The 19,837-nt window shown below is 44.2% G+C and overlaps 1 protein-coding gene across 1 annotated transcript in view; it reads right to left on the minus strand.

Annotated features, from left to right (window-relative positions):
• Positions 1 to 1,646: 1,646 nt before the first annotated feature.
• LOC142312967 (uncharacterized) overlaps positions 1,647 to 19,837 on the minus strand; it is a gene marked incomplete at its 5' end in the record, with an annotated part of 138,311 nt that continues 120,120 nt past the window's right edge. Inside the window, 1 exon segment of the mRNA XM_075351956.1 lies at positions 1,647 to 3,000. Within this exon segment, the coding sequence (XP_075208071.1) occupies positions 1,991 to 3,000 (1,010 nt within the window).

Genomic DNA, 19,837 nt, shown 5'->3' on the forward strand with positions numbered 1-19,837 from the left:
CTAGGCTATCCCTGACCTCCCAAGTACCCCTGAAGGTGGAGACACCAGAGTCCAGTGTCTTATTATTCTTTTGGCCACATCAAAAATTTCAGCCCCCCAAGGAAGACAGAGGCAAGAGTGTGATGGAAACACAAATTAAAACAGAAAAGGTAAAATCAAAGCTTTGTCACACTGCAAATTTACAGGAATAAACAGTCTGAAGCTAAGGAGAAAAGCAAGAGCAGGAAGGTAGTAACAAAAAAAAGACAACAATTGTTAACAACACAGCCACTTACAGCAATAATGCACAACAACCACGAGTAAGTCTGGATCACAACACGTCACCAGGCCAGTACAGTGGTACCTTGCTTAACGAGAACAATCCGTTCTGGGACTGTGCTTGTTAATCAAGGTACTCGTTCAGCAGAGCAAGATTTCCCATAGGAAATCATTGCAATGCTGACGATCCGTTCCACAACTTCTAAAATGCCCCATCCTGGTCCCCTGTTCTATCATTCCACACATGCACAAACACACACAAACACGTACAAACACACACAAACTCAGACAAACACACGCACACGTACATATTATATGCTCACCTTACCTTCCGTTCCATCGCCGGTCTGCTGGGACTTGCTGTTCTCTGGTACGGGACCGGGCTGTGTAACGCGTTACCATAACGACGAGCCAGGAAGTTCCCGGCCAGAGCGCTGACGTCAAAGGCAGAGCCACTTGCCTCTGATTGGCCAGCGCTCTGCCTTTCATTAGCGGTGACAGGAAGTTCCTCCCTCGTCGCTATGGATGCAGAGACACAGCGTGGACTGGAGCGGAGTGGCGCACTACAGCACCCAGGAGGCCGGCGATGAAACGAAAGGTAAACATATTATGTTATATTATATGCTCACCTTACCTTCTGTTCCATCGCAAGCCTCCTGGGTCTTGTAGTTCGCCGCGAGGACGTCGCGATGTACCCGGGAACTACAATAACCATGAGACCGGCGGTGGAACGGAAGGTAAGGTGAGCATAATACTGTATGTGTGTGCGTGTGTGTGCGTGCGTGTGTGTTTGTGTGTGTTTGTGAGTACATGTGTGTGTTTGTGTGGATTGCAAGAGCGGGTCAGAGTGTGGTGGATGGACGAAACCGGAAGTGTGTGCAGTGAGAATTTCGCTCGTCCAGCAAAGCTTTCTCGTAAAGCGGGTTACAAATTTACAGAAAGCTTTGCTTGTTAAGCTAAATTCTCGTTAAGAGGGTTACTCGTTAAGCGAGGTTCCACTGTATAGGTAAACTATAGCTGGCATTAATGGAATAGTTCAGCCAGCAGATATAGGAGGGTAGCGACTGGCTCCCCCACAGCATGTAATAAAAGAGACAAACAAGCAGTCCTGCAGAGATTATCTCTTGCTAGCCTGTCTAATTCTGTGAGTCGACACCCGCGTCTACCTTCGCTGATCATAGACATCAGAGAAGTTAACAGGTAGAGTGCCAGAATGTGTAGTTTCCACAGATCCTTGATGAGAGCTGGTGATTCCTGCAAAAATCTCCTTGTGACAATATGTTAAATATGCTTTCTGTGTATATATTTTTAAATTTCAGGACCTAATCACATTCTGATATTTAAGCTAACAAGATGTCTAAACAATATATGTAACAACATATTGGTTTATTAAAAGATCTTTAAAAAGGTTTATTGTAGCGATATACAGAATAAGTAAATAGTTGCAACAAAATAATCCATTTCTGCATTACATTTGTTCATGGTTGCTGGCTCTATCAGCTATGCGGCAGTCGCATTGTCATGCAGAATTGTTTTTTAAAAAAAATTGCTTAATTATAGTCCAAAAATCTGGTATGTTCTAAGGTAAAATTTCTGTCTCATTTAATTATACAATGTTCTATTATATTATTTTTGTAAAATTTCTCAATAAATATATAATTTCTCCCCATGTGAGATATTTGTTATAGTCAGCCACATATGATTTTCCAGTAATTCATTTTTCACGTTCTAGTTATAAGGACTTCTCAACTGTGTGATTTCTTTGATGTTTAACAAAATTTGATCTATGGCTAAAACATTTCCCACATTCTGAACATGAAAATGGCTTCTCCCCTGTGTGGGTTCTGTGGTGTACAGCAAGATGTGACTTGTCATTAAAACATTTCCCACATTCTGCACATGAAAATGGCTTCTCCTTTGTGTGGGTTCTCTGATGTAGGATAAGATAATACTTTTCTCCAAAACATTTCCCACATTCTAAACATGAAAATGGCTTCTCCCCTGTGTGGGTTCTGTGGTGTGCAACAAGATGTGATTTCCTTTGAAAAGATTTCCCACATTCTGAGCATGAATATGGTTTCTCACCTGTGTGGGTTCTGTGGTGTGCAGCAAGCGGTGATTTGTTGTTAAAACATTTCCCACATTCTGAACATGAATATGGTTTCTCACCTGTGTGGGTTCTGTGGTGTGCAGCAAGATATGATTTCTGGTTAAAACATTTCCCACATTCTGAACATGAAAAACGTTTTTCCCCTGTGTGAATTCTCTGATGTGAAATAAGATCTGATTTGTTTCCAAAACATTTCCCACATTCTGCACATGAAAATGGCTTCTCCCCTGTGTGGATTCTGTGGTGTGCAACAAGATTTGATTTCTTTTGAAAATGTTTCCCACATTCTGAACATGAATATGGCTTCTCACCTGTGTGGGTTCTGTGGTGTGCAGCAAGATGTGATTTGTGATTAAAACATTTCCCACATTCTGAACATGAAAATGACTTCTTTCGTTTAAGGGCATTTTGTATTTTAATGCTTATTTTCTGAGTTTTATTTTTCTTAGTAGTCTGTAGTAATTCAGAAGAGAAGACCTGTTTCATAGGATCAGATGAGAGATCTTTGCTTTGAAGAGATAATATGATATCTGAAGTAATGGCATACACTTCAGTTGTATCCTGTGTGATATCAAGTTCATCTGATTTATAAATTGAAGATGTCAGTTGTCCTGATTTTCTGGTACCGTCATCTGATAGAAATAAAACCAGTTATTATTTTTGAATAAAATATGTGAAATTTATGTGTTTGAACATTTCAACCATAGAAATAGCAAGTTATGTAGCAAAATACAATTTTTCACTATGACAATGACAGTTCCGTCTAATTGAAGACCCCATAGCACGAACCATAAAGCATGGTGTTCAACTGCTTGTTCATTCTGCCTCTCAAATATTGGAATAAAAAGCTACCAAAAATCGTTTAGGCAAATATTATACCAATAAAGACTTCTACCCATTCCACAAAAAAAGCCCCAGCTCAGTTCATCATCTGTCAATAGAAAAAACAGAGGATTTCCACATTATTATTATTATAACAAAGGATTTTGAAAAGCAACATGGCTTCCATGAACCAATCCAGCAAAATCAGCTTTCCCAATTCAAACCTCCCCTTCATTTCTCAGTCTTACAAAATGTGCCCAAACCACATTTAGCATCTACCATATTTTTCGGACCATAAGGCCCTGTGCGCACTAGACGTTTTTGCTGCGTTTTTAGCGGCGTTTTTTACCGCGTTTTTGCGCAGAAAACGCTGTGACATTGCTTCCCCAGCAATGTCTATGAGTTTTCATTTTTGCTGTCCGCACACAGCGTTTTTTTGTAGCTGCGTTTTTGTGGTGACCACAAAAATGCAGCATGTCAATTATTTCTGCGTTTTTCACTGCGTTTTTCAACCATTGAGTTCAATGAGATGTTCAAAAACGCAATGAAAAACGCATATAGCTGCATTTCTATGACTAATAACGCAGCTATAAACGCAAGGGGTGGGTAGTACAGTGACGTGTACAGGAAGAGGATTCCTTCTGTTGGTAAACACAGAAGCGTGAATCCTCCCGGTACCGTCACCGCTGCGTCCACCTCCAGTCCTGTGCATGTCTGCTGCCGTGCGGAGTCATGTCTGGGCGGGAGGTGGAGGCAGCGGCAAAAACAAAAGTGAACAGTAGAAAAAATGTCATACTCACCTGTCTGCAGGGTCCCAGTGCCATGTCCACTCCCAGCTCCTCTCCCGTTACCGCTGCTCCGGCTGTGTGCAGTCTCCCCGGGAACGACCGATGGATGCAGGACCTGGCGCTGATCACCTGATGCAGTCACCTGACGCATCAGCTGATCGTAATTCTCGCGGTGTTGCCGGCTTTTTAGCGCCCAGCCGGCTTAACTTATCAGCTGATCCTGCCGTCAGGAGACTTCATCAGCTGATTACCGGCAGCTCCTGCAGCGATGGGACAGGATCAGACTCTCATCCGATCGCTCCAGGAGCTGCCGGTAATCAGCTTGGACGTGACTCGGTATTTTTTTTTTTTTCTACTGATGCATCAGCCGATTGTATAAACGGCTTTTATACAATCAGCTGATGTGTGATGTGATTCACGTCTTTGAACCTGACACATCATCTGATCGCTTTGCCTTCCAGCAAACTGATCAGATGATATTGGATCCAGATTGGATGGCGCGGGACCCTTGACCCAGGATTACTGCTGAGAGGGGTTCTTTATTTCAATAAAGATGGAGTCACTAATTGTGTTGTGTTTTATTTATAATAAAAATATTTTTCTGTGTGTTGTGTTTTTTTAATCTTTACTAGAAATTCATGGTGGCCATGTCTAATATTGGCGTGCCACCATGAATTTCGGGCATAGGGCCAGCTGACAATATACAGCTAGCCCTAACCCCATTATTACCCAGCGAGCCACCCGTCACCAGGGCAGCTGGAAGAGTTGGATACAGCGCCAGAAGATGGCGCTTCTATTAAAGCGCCATTTTTTGGGGTGGCTGCGGACTGCAATTCGCAGTGGGGGTGCCCAGAAAGCTTGGGCACTCTGCACTGTGGATTCCAATCCCCAGCTGCCTAGTTGTACCTGGCTGGACTCAAAAATTGGGCGAAGCCTATGTCATTTTTTTAATTATTTCTTGAAATTCATGAAATAAAAAAAAAAAAAAGGGGGCTTCCCTATATTTTTGATTGCCAGACGGGTACAAATAGGCAGCTGGGGGTTGGGGGCAGCCCGTACCTGCCTGCTATACCTGGCTAGCTTACAAAAATATAGCGAAGCCCATTTCATTTTTTTTTTTTTTTTGGGCAAAAAACTCCTGCATACAGTCCTGGATGGAGGATGCTGAGCCTTGTAGTTCTGCAGCTGCTGTCTGCTCTCCTGCATACAATGAAGAACATATTGAAGAAGGAAATGACATCAGACCTTTTTTATTATTTTTTTTTTCATCAACAATCTTTAATGGCATTGTTCACTGATTAAAAACGCAGTGAGCAAAAACGCAGCAAAAAACGCACCAAACGCGGTAAAAACGCATGCGTTTTTGCCACGGGTGCGTTTTTTGAGACAAAAACGCTCATGAAAACAGAGCGTGAAAAAAAATGCCTAGTGCGCACATACCCTAAGACACACCCTGGTGTTAGAGGAGGAAAATAAGAAAATAAAATTTTAAGCAAAAAATGTGGTCATGACACACTGTTATGGGGCGAGGATCTGCTGCTGATAATGTTATGGGGGTAATGTCCCCAAATTCTCTACTAAGGTAGCACATCCTGGTAATGATCCTCCTGCCTTGTTTATTATCCCCATCCTTGGATATATGTCCCCATCACATAAAAACATAAACGTTTAGGATATGTGTGCACGCTGCATTTTTTGGGTGCAGTTTTGGTCTCAAAACTGCATGAATTTCCTTCCCCAGCTAGTCTATGAGATTTCATTTTTGCTGTCCGCACATTAGGCTCATAACATATTCACTCCTTCCCTGTTCACCGGTGGCTGTAATTGGTTGCAGGCAGACCTGCAGAGTGACAGCTGTCTGACTACAGCCAATCACAGACGTCGATGGGCGGGTCTATATCGTACAATAAATTTAAAAAAAACAACGTGTAGTCCCCCCTAATTTTGATAATCAGCCAAGATAAAGTCTCACAGCTGGGGGCTGATTTTCTCAGGCTGCGGAGACCCACGTTATTGGAAGCCCCCCAAGCCTAAAAATATCAGCCAGCAGCCGCCCAGAATTGCCACATCCATTAGATGCGACTGTCCCAGGACTTTTCCCAGCTCATCCCGATTGCCCTGATGCGGTGGTAATCGGGGTAATAAAGAGTTAATGGCAGCAGCCCATAGCTGCCACTAAGTCCTAGCTTAGTGATGGCAGGTGTCTATGAGACCCCCCTTCATCACTAAGCTGTAAGTGAAAGTAAATAAACACAATCACCCAAAAAATCCTTTATTTGAAATAAAACACAAAAATCCCATTTTTCACCACTTTATTAATCCCTAAATCACCCCTCCAGGTCCGATGTAATCTACACGAGGTACCACGGCGATTCAGCTCTTCAACGTCTGACAATCACAGAGAACGGCTATAGAGCACGACCGCTCTCTGTGAGGGTCAGGCCGCAAGTGAAGTGAGCCGTGCGGGACCAGCGGTGACTTCAGTTGTCACCGCACATCACCTGACTGAAGTCACCGCTGATCTCGCGCTTCAGCCGCGGCCTGATATGTGGGCGCAAGTGGAGGACTCCCGCTGTATACTCACCTTTCCTCACTCCACGCAGCATCGCTCGTCTTCCGGTCTGTGCCAGCAGCAGCACCCCCCTTGTGTAGAGCCGTGTGCACAGCAATTACGTCATCGCTGTGCGCACCGGTCTCCACACAAATCAGTGGGCAGGCAGACAGGAGGTCATCGTGATGCTGCAGGGCAAGGTGTCCGGTGACTTTACTTAGTCACTGCCCCCCGCGCTGATTATGATGATATGCATGGGGCAGTGAATATAGCCTCACATATTCGCTCGAGGCTGTAGGAGCCAGGCATGATCACGCAGGCCGGCTGTTTAGTATGCGCGCACCCCCCGCCCACCTCTCAGTGCCAGCTTCAGGGCTGAGAGATGATGGACGTCAGGATACAATGCATGTGAAAAGAGATAATGAGCGGGCTCACGTGGTCACGGTAGGCACTGCTACAGCCTGCTCATGCCGCCGATGACCTGCTCTACTACCACCACACCCCCCTTCACTGCAGCCATCGGACTATAAGACGCACCCCCGACTTTCCCCCAAAATTGTGGGGAAAAAAGTGCGTCTTATAGTCTGAAAAATACAGTATGTAATTTGGCATTACTGTAGTGAGAATAACCCACTGAATTTACGGTGTGCTTGTCTCCTGAAGCACAATCTGGGAACTATATATTGGATAATTAAATGGCATATTTGCAATTTTCACTCTCCAACATCCACTGCGTTCTAATTCCTGGAAAGTGCCTGTGGAGTCAAAATAGTCAGAACTATGGAGAAACTTAGAGTTCTAATTTCCAAAATGGAGTCACTTTATGGGACTTTCTACTGCTCTGATTTTCTAATATTTTATCACATCACGTGTTCTACAAATGGTGTCACATCTCCTCAGGGATCTGCTCCAGCGACATCCTATTCTGTCACCAGACGCCGCCATATTCACTCTGCCTGTGGTTCTGATGATGGAGACATTAGAATCAGAAGGGTGGCGCAGGCTCTGCCAGTCACTAGGATTAAGGTGCCTGGAACCTGTAGTACCATCCAGTCTGGCAGTATGGGTGTGTGTACAGTCCAGCTGGAGTACTTAACTCACTGCTTCAGGCAACTGAAAAGCACTGCACCCTACTAAAGCTCAAAGCATAATGCTACATGTTGCCAGATATACTGTAGCCTTGTTCTCCTCTGGTTCAGTCCCATGTGCTCAGGCCCTGGCTTGAGTATTTTTTTTTCCTCTTGTGACCCTGGCTTGTTTACTGACTACTCTTGCGTCTTCTGAGTTTTTATTTTCTCTGCCATCTTGATTGTAATCCAGCTACCTGACTATTCTTCTTGCCATATCCCATAACCGAACACCAGCTAACTCTGTGGCCTCAGATTAGGGGATTGTATAAGTGCAAACCCATTTATAGAGGTTGTTATTATTATTATTATTATTAATAATAATCTTTATTTCTATAGCGCCAACATATTCCGCAGCGCTTTACAATTCAGGAGGATCATATACAAACAAGTAACAGTTATAGAAATACAATATTTAGAGGGAAAAAAAAGAAAAAACACAACCCTGCTCGTGAGAGCTTACAATCTACAATGAGATGGGGGGGGGGAGAGGCAAGGTTCAAGTGTTTATTTACAATGACAATCCAGCCATCTCACGGACATGGGGGATAGATAGTGGTTTCTTCGACCAGTGGGCCAGAGCGTTGAGATGCCTTTGGGTGCCATGGAGTTTGATGTGGAGTTATGTTGTGAGAAGTTGTAGAGGGACTATGTGAATGGAATCTGATTAGGGAGTGTGATAGGCCGCCCTAAAAAGATGCGTCTTTAGGGTGAGTCTGAAGCTGAGTAAGTTGGGAATTGTCCTAACTTCTTGGGGTAGAGCGTTCCAGAGGGTTGGTGCAGCTCAGAAGAAGTCTTGGATCCGGGAGTGAGAGGTTCGAATTAGTGTGGATGTTAGTCGAAAGTCGCTTGCCGAGCGTAGAGAACAGGTGGGGTGATAGACAGAGAGTAGGGTGGAGATGTAGGGGGGTGCCGCACTGTGGAGAGCTTTGTGGGTGAGAACAAGCAGTTTGAATTGGATCCTGTGATATATGGGCAGCCAGTGCAATGACTGGCACAGAGCACAGGCATCTGAGTAGCGGTTAGCCAGATAGGTGACCCTGGCTGCTGCATTAAGGATGGACTGTAGAGGAGAGAGTCTAGTTAGGGGGAGACCAATTAATAGGGAGTTACAGTAGTCAATAATAATAATAATATAATACCATTTATATCATTGCCCTTTACATGTGATAAGGGGTCTATATAATAAAAACAAGTATAGTACTCATGAACAATAGAAGGCAGAGACTGATACAGAAGGAGAGAAGACTCTGCCTACAAGGGCTCACAGTCTACAAGAGATGGGTGGCGATACAGTAGGTGAGAGTAGATCTGATCATGCAGTATTATATTGTAATGAGGGTTGCTGCAGGTTGTAGGCTTATCGGAAGAGATAGGTCTTCCTTCTTTTGAAGGTTTCCATGGTAGGCAAGAGTGGGGTAGAGAGTTCCAGAGTATGGGGGATGCACAGGAGAAATCTTGTATGATATAGTGGGAAGAGGAGATAAGAGGGGAGGAGTGAATGAGACCTTGTAAAGAACGGAGGTTACGTGCAGGTAGGTACTAGGACACAGATGTATGGAGGACACAGGTTGCAAACGGCTTTGTAGGTCATGGATAGGGTTTTGAACTGGAGTTTTTTGGCAATGGGAAGCCATTAGAGAGATTGGCAGAGAGGAGAGGCCAAGGAATAAAGAGGGAAAAGGGTGATTAGTCAGGCAGCAGAGTTTAAGATAGAGTTTGAAAGGAGAGGTTCCGAGAATGTAGAAAGGAGGCCACAGAGCAGGAGGTTGCAGTAGTTGAGGTGGAAGATGAAAGGGGCATGCAGAAGTGTTTTTGCAGATTCTTGGTTAAGGAATGTACAGATTTCTCACACATTTTTTAATTAGAAATGGCAGTAGGTGAAAAGAGCATGGATGTGTGACTTAAAGGAGAGAGCAGAGTCAAGGGTTAACTTGAGGCAGCAAGCTTGCGGGACTGGGAGAAGGAGCAGTCATTGACATTGATAAATAAGTCTGTGGAGCGAGTTGATTGAGATGGGAGAAACATCTGTTTTGTCCATGTTAGGTTTTTGAAATCAAGCAGAGAAAAAGGAAGAAAGGAAGGGCAGACATTGTAAGATGCTAGTTAGTAAGGAGGTGATATCGGATTCAGAGAGGTAAATCTATGTATCGTTGGCTTAGAGATGAAACTGAGGGCTGTAGCACTTTATGAGCTGTTCCAGGCTGTAAGATGGAAAAGAGCAGGGGTCAAGGAACTGAACTTTGAGGGACATCTACAGAGAGAGGGCGATAGGAGGAGGTGCTGTGTGAATGGGAGATGCTGAATGTCCGGTCTGTTAAGGCCCCTTTACACTAAACAACTTACCAGCGATCCCAACAACGATTCAACCTGATAGGGATCGCTGGTAAGTTGCTAGGAGGTTGCTGGTGAGAGGTCACACAGTCAGACTCTCCAGCGATCCCACCAGCAACCTGACCTGGCAGGGATCGATGGAGCATCGCTACACGGGTTGCTGGTGAGCTCACCAGCAACCAGTGTCCCAGCCCCCAGCCAGCAGCGACGCACTGAAGCGATGCTGCGCTTGGTAACTAAGGTAAATATCGGGTAACCAACCAGATATTTACCTTGGTTACCAGCGCACGCAGCTACACGTGCAGAGAGTAGGGAGCAGCGCACACTGCTTAGCGCTGGCTCCCTGCTCTCCTAGCTACAGTACACATCGGGTTAATTACCCGATGTGTGCTGCAGCTACATGTGCACAGAGCAGGAGCCGCGCACACTGCTTAGCGCTGTCTCCCTGCTCTCCTAGCTACAGTACACATCGGGTTAATTACCCGATGTGTGCTGTAGCTACACGTGCAGAGAGCAGGGAGCAGCGCACACAGCTTAGCGTTGGCTCCCTGCTCTCCTAGTTACAGCACACATCGGGTTAATTACCCGATGTGTGCTGTAGCTACACGTGCAGAGAGCAGGGAGCAGCGCACACTGCTTAGCGCTGGCTCCCTGCTCTCCTAGTTACAGCACACATCGGGTTAATTACCCGATGTGTGCTGTAGCTACACGTGCAGAGAGCAGGGAGCAGCGCACACTGCTTAGCGCTGGCTCCCTGCTCTCCTAGTTACAGCACACATCGGGTTAATTACCCGATGTGTGCTGTAGCTACACGTGCAGAGAGCAGGGAGCAGCGCACACTGCTTAGCGCTGGCTCCCTGCTCTCCCAGTTACAGCACACATCGGGTTAATTACCCGATGTGTACTCTGCTACACGTGCAAGGAGCAGGAGCCGGCACTGACAGTGAGAGCGGCGGAGGCTGGTAACGAAGGTAAGTATCGGGTAACCAAGGACAGGGCTTCTTGGTTACCCGATGTTTACCGTGGTTACCAGTGTCCGCAGAAGCCGGCTCCTGCTGCCTGCACATTTAAGTCCCCTTTACATACTGAGACTTTCTAGCGATCATGCTGCACAGCGGGAAACAAAGGACCAAAGAATGGTCCTGAACGATTTGTAGCGATCAGCAACTTCACAGCAGGGGCCAGGTCGCTGATGTGTTTCACACACTGCAATGTCGCTGGGGAGGTCGCTATTACGTCACAAAACCGGTGACGTTACAGCGATGTCGTTTGCGATGTTGCAGTGTGTAAAGCCACCTTTAGGTATGAAGAGGTCGAAGATAGGGCCAAGTGTGTGATACCAAAAGATAAGAGAATCTGTAATAGGAGGGAATTGTCCAATGTGTAGAATGCAGAGGACAGGTCCAGGAGGAGGAGGACAGTAGTGTCGCATGACTTTGGCCGTTAGGTCATTGAGGACAAAACTAAGTCAATTAGGTATAAAATTAATAAATACACCAAGAAAATACCTATATACAGTGCCTTGCAAAAGTATTCGGCCCCCTTGAATTTTTCAACCTTTTCTCAAATTTCAGGCTTTAAACATAAAGATAAAAAATGTAAATTTTATGGTGAAGAATCAACAAGTGGGACACAATTGTGAAGTTGAACGAAATTTATTGCGTATTTTAAACTTTCATGTGATTAAAGCTGCAAGTCGCTTGGGGTATGTGTCTGTTTTCCACATCGAGAGACTGAAATTCTTGCCCATTTTTCCTTTGCAAACAGCTGGAGCTGAGTGAGGTTGGATGGAGGCGTTTGTGAACAGCAGTTTTCAGCTCTTTCTACAGATTCTCGATTGGATTCAGGTCTGGACTTTGACTTGGCTATTCTAACACCTGTATACATTTATTTGTGAACCATTCCATTGTAGATTTTGCTTTATGTTTGGGATCATTGTCTTGTTGAAAGACAAATCTCCGTCCCAGCCTCAGATCTTTTGCAGACTCAAACAGGTTTTCTTCAAGAATGGTCCTGTATTTGGCTCCATCCATCTTCCCATCAATTTTAACCATCTCCCTGTCCCTGCTGATGAAAAGCAGGCTCAAACCATGATGCTGCCACCACCATGTTTGACAGTAGGGATGGTGTGTTCAGGGTGATGAGCTGTGTTGCTTTTACGCCAAACATGTCGTTTGGCATTGTGCCCAAAAAGTTCGATTTTGGTTTCATCTGACCAGAGTACCTTCTTCCACATGTTTGGTGTGTCTCCCAGGTGGCTTGTGGCAAACTTTAAAAGACACTTTTTATCGATATCTTTGAGAAAGGGCTTTCTTCTTGCCACTCTTCCATAAAGGCCAGATTTGTGTAGTGTACAACTGATTGTTGTCCTATGAACAGACTCTCCCATCCCAGCTGTAGATCTCTGCAGTTCATCCAGAGTGATCATGGGCCTGTTGGCTGCATCTCTGATCAGTTTTGAGGGAAAAAGTTTTGAGGGACGGCCGGGTCTTGGTAGATATGCAGTCCTATGATACTCCTTCCATTTCAATATGATCGCTTGCACAGTGCTTCTTGAGATCTTTAAAGTTGTGGAAATCTTTTTTGTAACTAAATCCGACTTAACACTTCTCCACCATAGTATCACGGACCTGCCTGTTGTGTTCCTTGCTCTTCATGATGCTCTCTGTGCTTTAAACAGAATACTGAGACTATCACAGAGAAGGTGCATTTATACGGAGACTTGATTACACACAGGTGGCTTATATTGAGAAGTACTTTGCTACCATTAACAATGTCTTTGCCTACTATTACCAAAGATGGGATCACTGGAATAGTTTTATACAAGGTATTACATAAAGAATTATTTATAACTACTTAAAAAAATTTTCAGAAAATGAATCCTTTTATTCAAACCTTCAGTAATGCTTTCTTGACAATATGCTTATATTCCTAGAATGGAAGCCTTTTTATATAGTTAAGATTTGTTTACGTTCATTGTTCTTCCTTTTACCCACTCCCTCTTCACCTTGTTTTTCCTTGCCTTCACCTTCCCACCCTTTTCATCCCCAATAAAGTAATTACTTTACCTCTCCCTCCTCTCTCTTCTCTTTCCTATACCCCCCCCGCCCGATAAAAAAGTTTTATTCATACAATAGATCTCCACATATATTCAAATAATGGTATGCTACGCATAATAACATCTTGATTGTGTGCATTTGATATGTTATTCTGTTAACCCTATTTTAATAAAAAATATATGAAAACAGGTGGCTTATATTTATCATCATCAGTCATTTAGGACAACATTGGATTATTCAGAGATCCTCAATGAACTTCTTGAGTGAGTTTGCTGCACTGAAAGTAAAGGGATGAATAATATTGCACGCCCCAATTTTCAGTTTATTATTTTTTACATAAGTTTAAAATAAGCAATACATTTCGTTCACCTTCACAATTGTGTCCCACATGTTGTTGATTCTTTTTGTAATAACTGAATTTTTATTAAATTTTTCAAAACATACAGAAAAAAAAATAACATGGATGTGCTCCACTAGCATCTGAGCAATTAGCAGAAGACCATGTATCAGGATACACATCTTATTATCTATTACTGTACGAAAGATACGGACTATAAACAAGACAAACATTACAATACTAGACAAGAAGACAAGGGGAAAGGAGGTAAAGAGAGTGCAGGTGAGTATATAGGATTTCCGTAGAGACCATACAGATCCACTATTCTCTATTAGCCTAGTAAGTATCCCAAAGGGACCAAATACTCTCAAAGTGATCTATCATGTTATTTGACATTCTGATAGATACTCCATTGTCCTCACTTCTTGGATACGAATGGAGGTCGTTGAGTGAGGGTGGATGAGTTGACCTCCAGCTACGAGCAATTAAACACCTAGCCGCTGTGGTTGGTTATGTGTAGCAGTAACCGTTCAACTTTCCTGCCCAACTGAACAGGTGGATTATTTAATAGGTAAAACGTAGGGTCCAGGGGTATCTGGAGATCAGTTACTTTATAAATAAGGGATTGTACCGACTTCCAAAAGCACTGGATGTTAGGACATACCCAGAATAGGTGTGGGACGTCCCCCCCCCTGCAACTCCACACCTCCAACAGTTATCAGGTATAGCCGGATTTAGTTTGTGTAATAACGAAGGGGTGTGGTACCAATACATGAGTAGTTTATACTGATTCTCCTTGTATATATAGCACGTGGAAGTTTTTGAGGCACCATCCCAAATCCGTCTCCACAAAGAAATGGTCTCACCCAGGAAATCCTCACATTTACCCATATATGCGTGATTAGGCCGTTCGTCTGGGTAGGGGGTAACTAGAATACGATATATATCTGAGATAAGGCCCTTAGTAGAAACCCCAGTTCTGCATAATCTTTCAAAAAGTGTAGGGGTAGAAACTTCTAGGGAGGAAAAAAGGGAGTGCATCACGTGTCTAACTTGTAGGTACCGATATTGGGAGTTGGCAGGGAGATTAAATCTAGTGGTTATAGTAGCAAAGGGGAGAAGAACTTTGGAGTGCAAGTCCGCTATGTCAGCATAGCAAAACAGCTTCTTGTCAAACCACACTTTGGTCATTGTGCCCTGCATATCATCCGGCATCCTGGGGTTAAAAAGAAATGAAGTCAGAGGGGAACGTTCGGAGCTAAGTGGAAACTTTTTAAAGCAGCAGTCCCAGATCCTCTTGGTGAAAGCTATGGGGCCTAGAGTATGTGGGTCAGGCTTGCTAGATGAGGTGCCCCAGAGATAGGAATTGGGATGTAATGGAGTCAACCATAACTTCTCTATTTCCATCCATCTAGAGAAGGCACAGCGATTGGACCACGCAGGGATGTGACGCAAATGAGTTGCCCAGTAGTATTTAGCTATATCAGGGATCCCCAGTTCTCCCCTCAGTCTGCTGTCAAGCAGTCGTTTTCTTAATTCTATGCCTCTTATGGGCCCAGATGAATTGTAGTATAAGGGACTGTATATTACGTAACTCTTTGTATGGCACACACACTGGGAGGGTCTAAAATAAGTAAAGTAGCTTTGGTAGAACAGACATTTTGACAGTGGAGATTCGTCCAAATAGAGACAATGGAAGTTTATTTCAACTGAGTAGGAGTCTTTTAAGCTCAGTGAATAAGCTAGGATAGTTATGCTGGTATAGGAGTTTATAATTAGATGTTAATTGTATTCCCAAGTATGTCAAGGATGTATCCTTCCACTTGTAATTATAGTTTTCTCGTATGGTGGTCACTTGTGCCTGCGGAATGTTAAGGGGCAAAGCCTCCGTTTTGCTCTGATTGACCTTATATCCCGAGAGCCTTCCAAAATGTATTAGTAATGTATGTAGGTTCGGAAGGGTGATATGTGGCTGTGTCAGTATAAGGTTATGTGCACACAGAGGGTTTTTCGCTGCGTTTTTGCGAGTTTTTCGGGTGCGTTTTTGGCCTCAAAACTGCATGACTTTGCTTCCCCAGCAAAGTCTATGAGTTTTCATTTTTGCTGTCCGCACACAACGTTTTTTTTAAGCTGCGTTTTTGAGCTTAAAAAAAAAGTGGACATGTCAATTCTTTCCTGCGTTTTCCCCCTATGCAATGCATTGGAAAAACGCAGAGATCAAAAACGCAGCAAAACTCAGCCAAAAACGCACCAAATCGCGGTAAAAATGCATGCGTTTTTTGCCGCCGATGCATTTTTGTGCGTTTTTAGCGGCCAAAAACGCACAAAAACGCACCGGAAAAAAAAACGCAGAGTGTGCACATAGCCTAAGCAGGACATCGTCTGCAAATAGTGATAAGTTAAACTCTTTGTCTCTCACCATTACCCCATGTATATTAGGGTCGGAGCGAATAGCTGCCGCCAGTGGCTCGATGCACATAACAAAGAGAAGGGGAGACAAAGGGCACACCTGACGTGTGCCATTATGTATCTGAAAGGGTTGAGATGTGGCATAAGGAAGTTTGACTGAAGCTGAGGGGCACGAATACTGACTTTTCAGGGTAGTAATAAATGCACCTGAAATTCCAAAATGATCTAACGTTTCAAACATGAATGGCCACCCCAGTCGGTCAAAAGCCGCATCTAAACGGAGCAGAAGTGCCTCTCTTTCAGTTTTATTAACAACCTCTACCAAGTCAATTATCTTCTTAGTATTGTCCCCTCCATGTCTACACTGGACAAATCCCACCTGATCCTTATGAATAAGGTGAGGGAGCAGGACCGAAAGGCGTAGGGATAATAATTTAGTAAAAATTTTAAAATCGGCATTCAGTAACGCCATGGGTCTGTAATTGACACAATCCATAGCATCCTTTCCTGGTTTGGGGATAAGCGTCATATATGAGTGTAACATACTTGTAGGTATAGGGGAACCCGTGAGAAATCCATTAACTTGTTGTTGATTCTTCACCATAACATTAAAATTTGTATTATGTTTGAAGCCTGAAATGTAGGAAAAAGTTGAAAAATTCAAGGGGGCCGAATACTTTCGCAAGGCACTGTATAAAATATCATTAATATATTAAAGTTCATAATAAAGTGCCAAGATAGTACCAAAGATGAAAGACACAAAAACATGTACACTTATCTGATAGATGACAGCATAATGCAATGTGGCATGGTACAGAAAATTTAGTAGTCCAGTTGAGCTACTATGTGATGTTTTCGAACAGCCTGTAGATAGTAATAGATAGTAAGGCTGGGTTTACACATAGCGACAGCGACAGCGACAACGACGTCGCTGTTACGTCACTATTTTCTGTGACGTAACAGCGACCTTGTAAGTCGCTGTTATGATCGCTGCTTAGCTGTCAAACACAGCGATGCAGCAGCATTCATAACGTCGCTACATGTGCAGAGAGCAGGGAGCCGCGCACATTGCTTAGCGCTAGCTCCCTGCTCTCCTAGCTACAGTACACATCGGGTTAATTAACCCGATGTGTACTGCAGCTACATGTGCAGAGAGCAGCGCACACTGCTTAGCGCTGGCTCCCTGCTCTCCTAGCTACAGCACACATCGGGTAAAGGTACCGTCACACTAAGCAACTTACCAGCGATCCCAACAACGATAGGGATCGCTGGTAAGTTGCTAGGAGGTTGCTGGTGAGATGTCACACTGCGACGCTCCAGCGATCCCACCAGCAACCTGACCTGGCAGGGATCGCTGGAGCGTGGCTACACGAGTTGCTGGTGAGCTCACCAGCAACCAGTGACCAGCCCCCAGCGCCGCGTGGAAGATGCTGCGCTTGGTAACTAAGGTAAATATTGGTAACCAACCCGATATTTACCTTGGTTACCACTGCACGGAGCTACACGCGCAGAGAGCAGGGAGCAGCGCACACCGCTTAGCGCTGGCTCCCTGCTCTTCTAGTTACAGCACACATCGGGTTAATTACCCGATGTATGCTGCAGCTAAATGTGCACAGAGCAGGGAGCAGCGCACACCGCTTAGCGCTGGCTCCCTGCTCTCCTAGTTACAGCACACATCGGGTTAATTAACCCGATGTGTCCTGCAGCTAGCTACATGTGCACAGAGCAGGAGCCGGCACTGACAGTGAGAGCGGAGGAGGCTGGTATCGAAGGTAAATATCGGGTAACCAAGGACAGGGCTTCTTGGTTACCCGATGTTTACTGTGGATACCAGCCTCCGCAGAAGCCGGCTCCTGCTGCCTGCACATTTAGTTGTTGCTGTCTCGCTGTCACACACAGCGATCTGTGCTTCACAGCGGGACAGCAACAACTAAAAAATGGCCCAGGACATTCAGCAACAACCAACGACCTCACAGCAGGGGCCAGGTTGTTGCTGGATGTCACACACAGCAACATCGCTAGCAACGTCACAAAAGTTGTTCGTTAGCAGCGATGTTGCTAGCGATGTTGCTTAGTGTGACGGGGCCTTTAATTAACCCGATGTATACTGCAGCTACATGTGCAGAGAGCAGGAGCCGGCACTTGGCAGCGGGAGCGGCGGAGGCTGGTAACGAAGGTAAATATCGGGTAACCACCTTGGTTACCCGATGTTTACCCTGGTTACATCTTACCGCAGCTGCCAGATGCCGGCTCCTGCTCCCTGCTCGCTTCATTTCGTCGCTCTCTTGCTGTCACACACAGCGATCTGTGCGTCACAGCGGGAGAGCAACAATAAAAAAAACGAACCAGGGCTGTGTGTAACGAGCAGCGATCTCACAGCAGGGGCCAGATCGCTTCTCAGCGTCACACACAGCGAGATCGCTAATGAGGTCACTGTTGCGTCACCAAAACCGTGACGTAGCAGCAATTTCGGTAGCGATCTCGCTATGTGTGAAGCACCCCTAAGACGGATCATCTATCAGATAAGTGTACACTTGTTTCAAACCATTTCTTTAAAGGAGAAATGCGTTAATTGTGTTTTAGAATGAGTATTTTTGCATCATTTAGTCTAATCCATTTAGATTGTTATACAATACCTATTCCACCAGCTGACCTTGGGTTGCCACTTACCAGCATTTATGTAGTAATCATTTTTGCCACTTTCCAGTATTTATGTAGTAATTTTTTCATTTAGTTGTAAACACCCCTCATATAGTTCTCTAATTTTGATGTGTTCAGTACCATTTGTTCCATTAGATTGTGGTATAAGCAACATACCGCTCTATTTGTGTTAGGCATCACCTAATGTTGATATATTTTATATAATAGCACATTGATATAGTTGGATTTATTACTCACACAAGTGTCCGTCTGACCATTTTTTTATATACAACGGTGAAAATAATAATTTAATACCCTGACAATTTTGCAAGTTTTCCCACCTGTAATTTTTATTGTAGGTAACTTCAACTTTGACAGACAAAATCCCCCCCCCCAAAAAAAATAAGGAAATCACATTGTATAGTATTGAAATCATTAGTTAGCATTTTATTGCATGAAATAAATATTTGATCACCTACCAACCAGCAAGAATTCTGTCTCTCACAGACTTGTTATTTTTTTTATAGTGTGTGCTGAACTTTGACTGTATCTAAAAGCTTTGCAACTAGCCGCAATTAACTAAGGGGGCGCCGCCATGACTGAGGACAACGATTCCTGGGTCCCTACAGAAGGAGGAGCCGCGCCATTAGACTCAATAATGCCAATAGCCTTGCCATATGTGCCCGGAGCAAAATGGTTGCCAATCTATGAAGGGAAACCAGGCACTCTGGCAGCTTTAGGCTATGTGCACACTAGAAAAGTGATTTTTCTCAAGAAAATTTCTTGAGAAACTTCTTGGGAGTTGAAGATTTCTGCACCTGCGGTAAAAAACTGCACCAAAACCCGGGAAAACCGCATGCGTTTTTGCCGCGTTTTTTCCGCAGGTTGGTCCCTGCGTTTTTTTTATGCTGAACTGCAATAAATAATATAGATAATAGATAGCTAATCGATAGATAGACAGATAATGGATAGAGGGAAAGATGGATAGATGAATAGATAGAGAGATAGATAGATGAGAAAGACCTATATAATGTTCCACCCCCCTGCATATTCTAAGCTGGCACCCTTTAGTGACTTTCATGTGGTACTAAAGGGTGCCTAGCCTTATATTTAGCCAAAAAAATAAATAAATAATTAAAAAAAAAAAATGACGTGAGGTCCCCCCATCTTTTGTAGCCAACTAGGGTAAAGCAAACGGCTGCTGCCTGCAGACCACAGCTGGCAGCTTCACCTTGGCTGGTAATCCAAAACAGAGGGCACCCCACGCTGTTATTTTACATTAAATAAATAATTTAAAACAAAAAACGTGGGGTCCCTCCCACATTGGATCACCAGCCAAGGTAAAGCGGACAGCTGGGGTCTGATATTCTCAGACTAGGGAGGTCCACTGTTATTGGACACT

Source organism: Anomaloglossus baeobatrachus, chromosome 5, assembly GCF_048569485.1.
Source record: "Anomaloglossus baeobatrachus isolate aAnoBae1 chromosome 5, aAnoBae1.hap1, whole genome shotgun sequence".
In the NCBI taxonomy this organism is placed as follows: Eukaryota; Metazoa; Chordata; class Amphibia; order Anura; family Aromobatidae; genus Anomaloglossus; species Anomaloglossus baeobatrachus.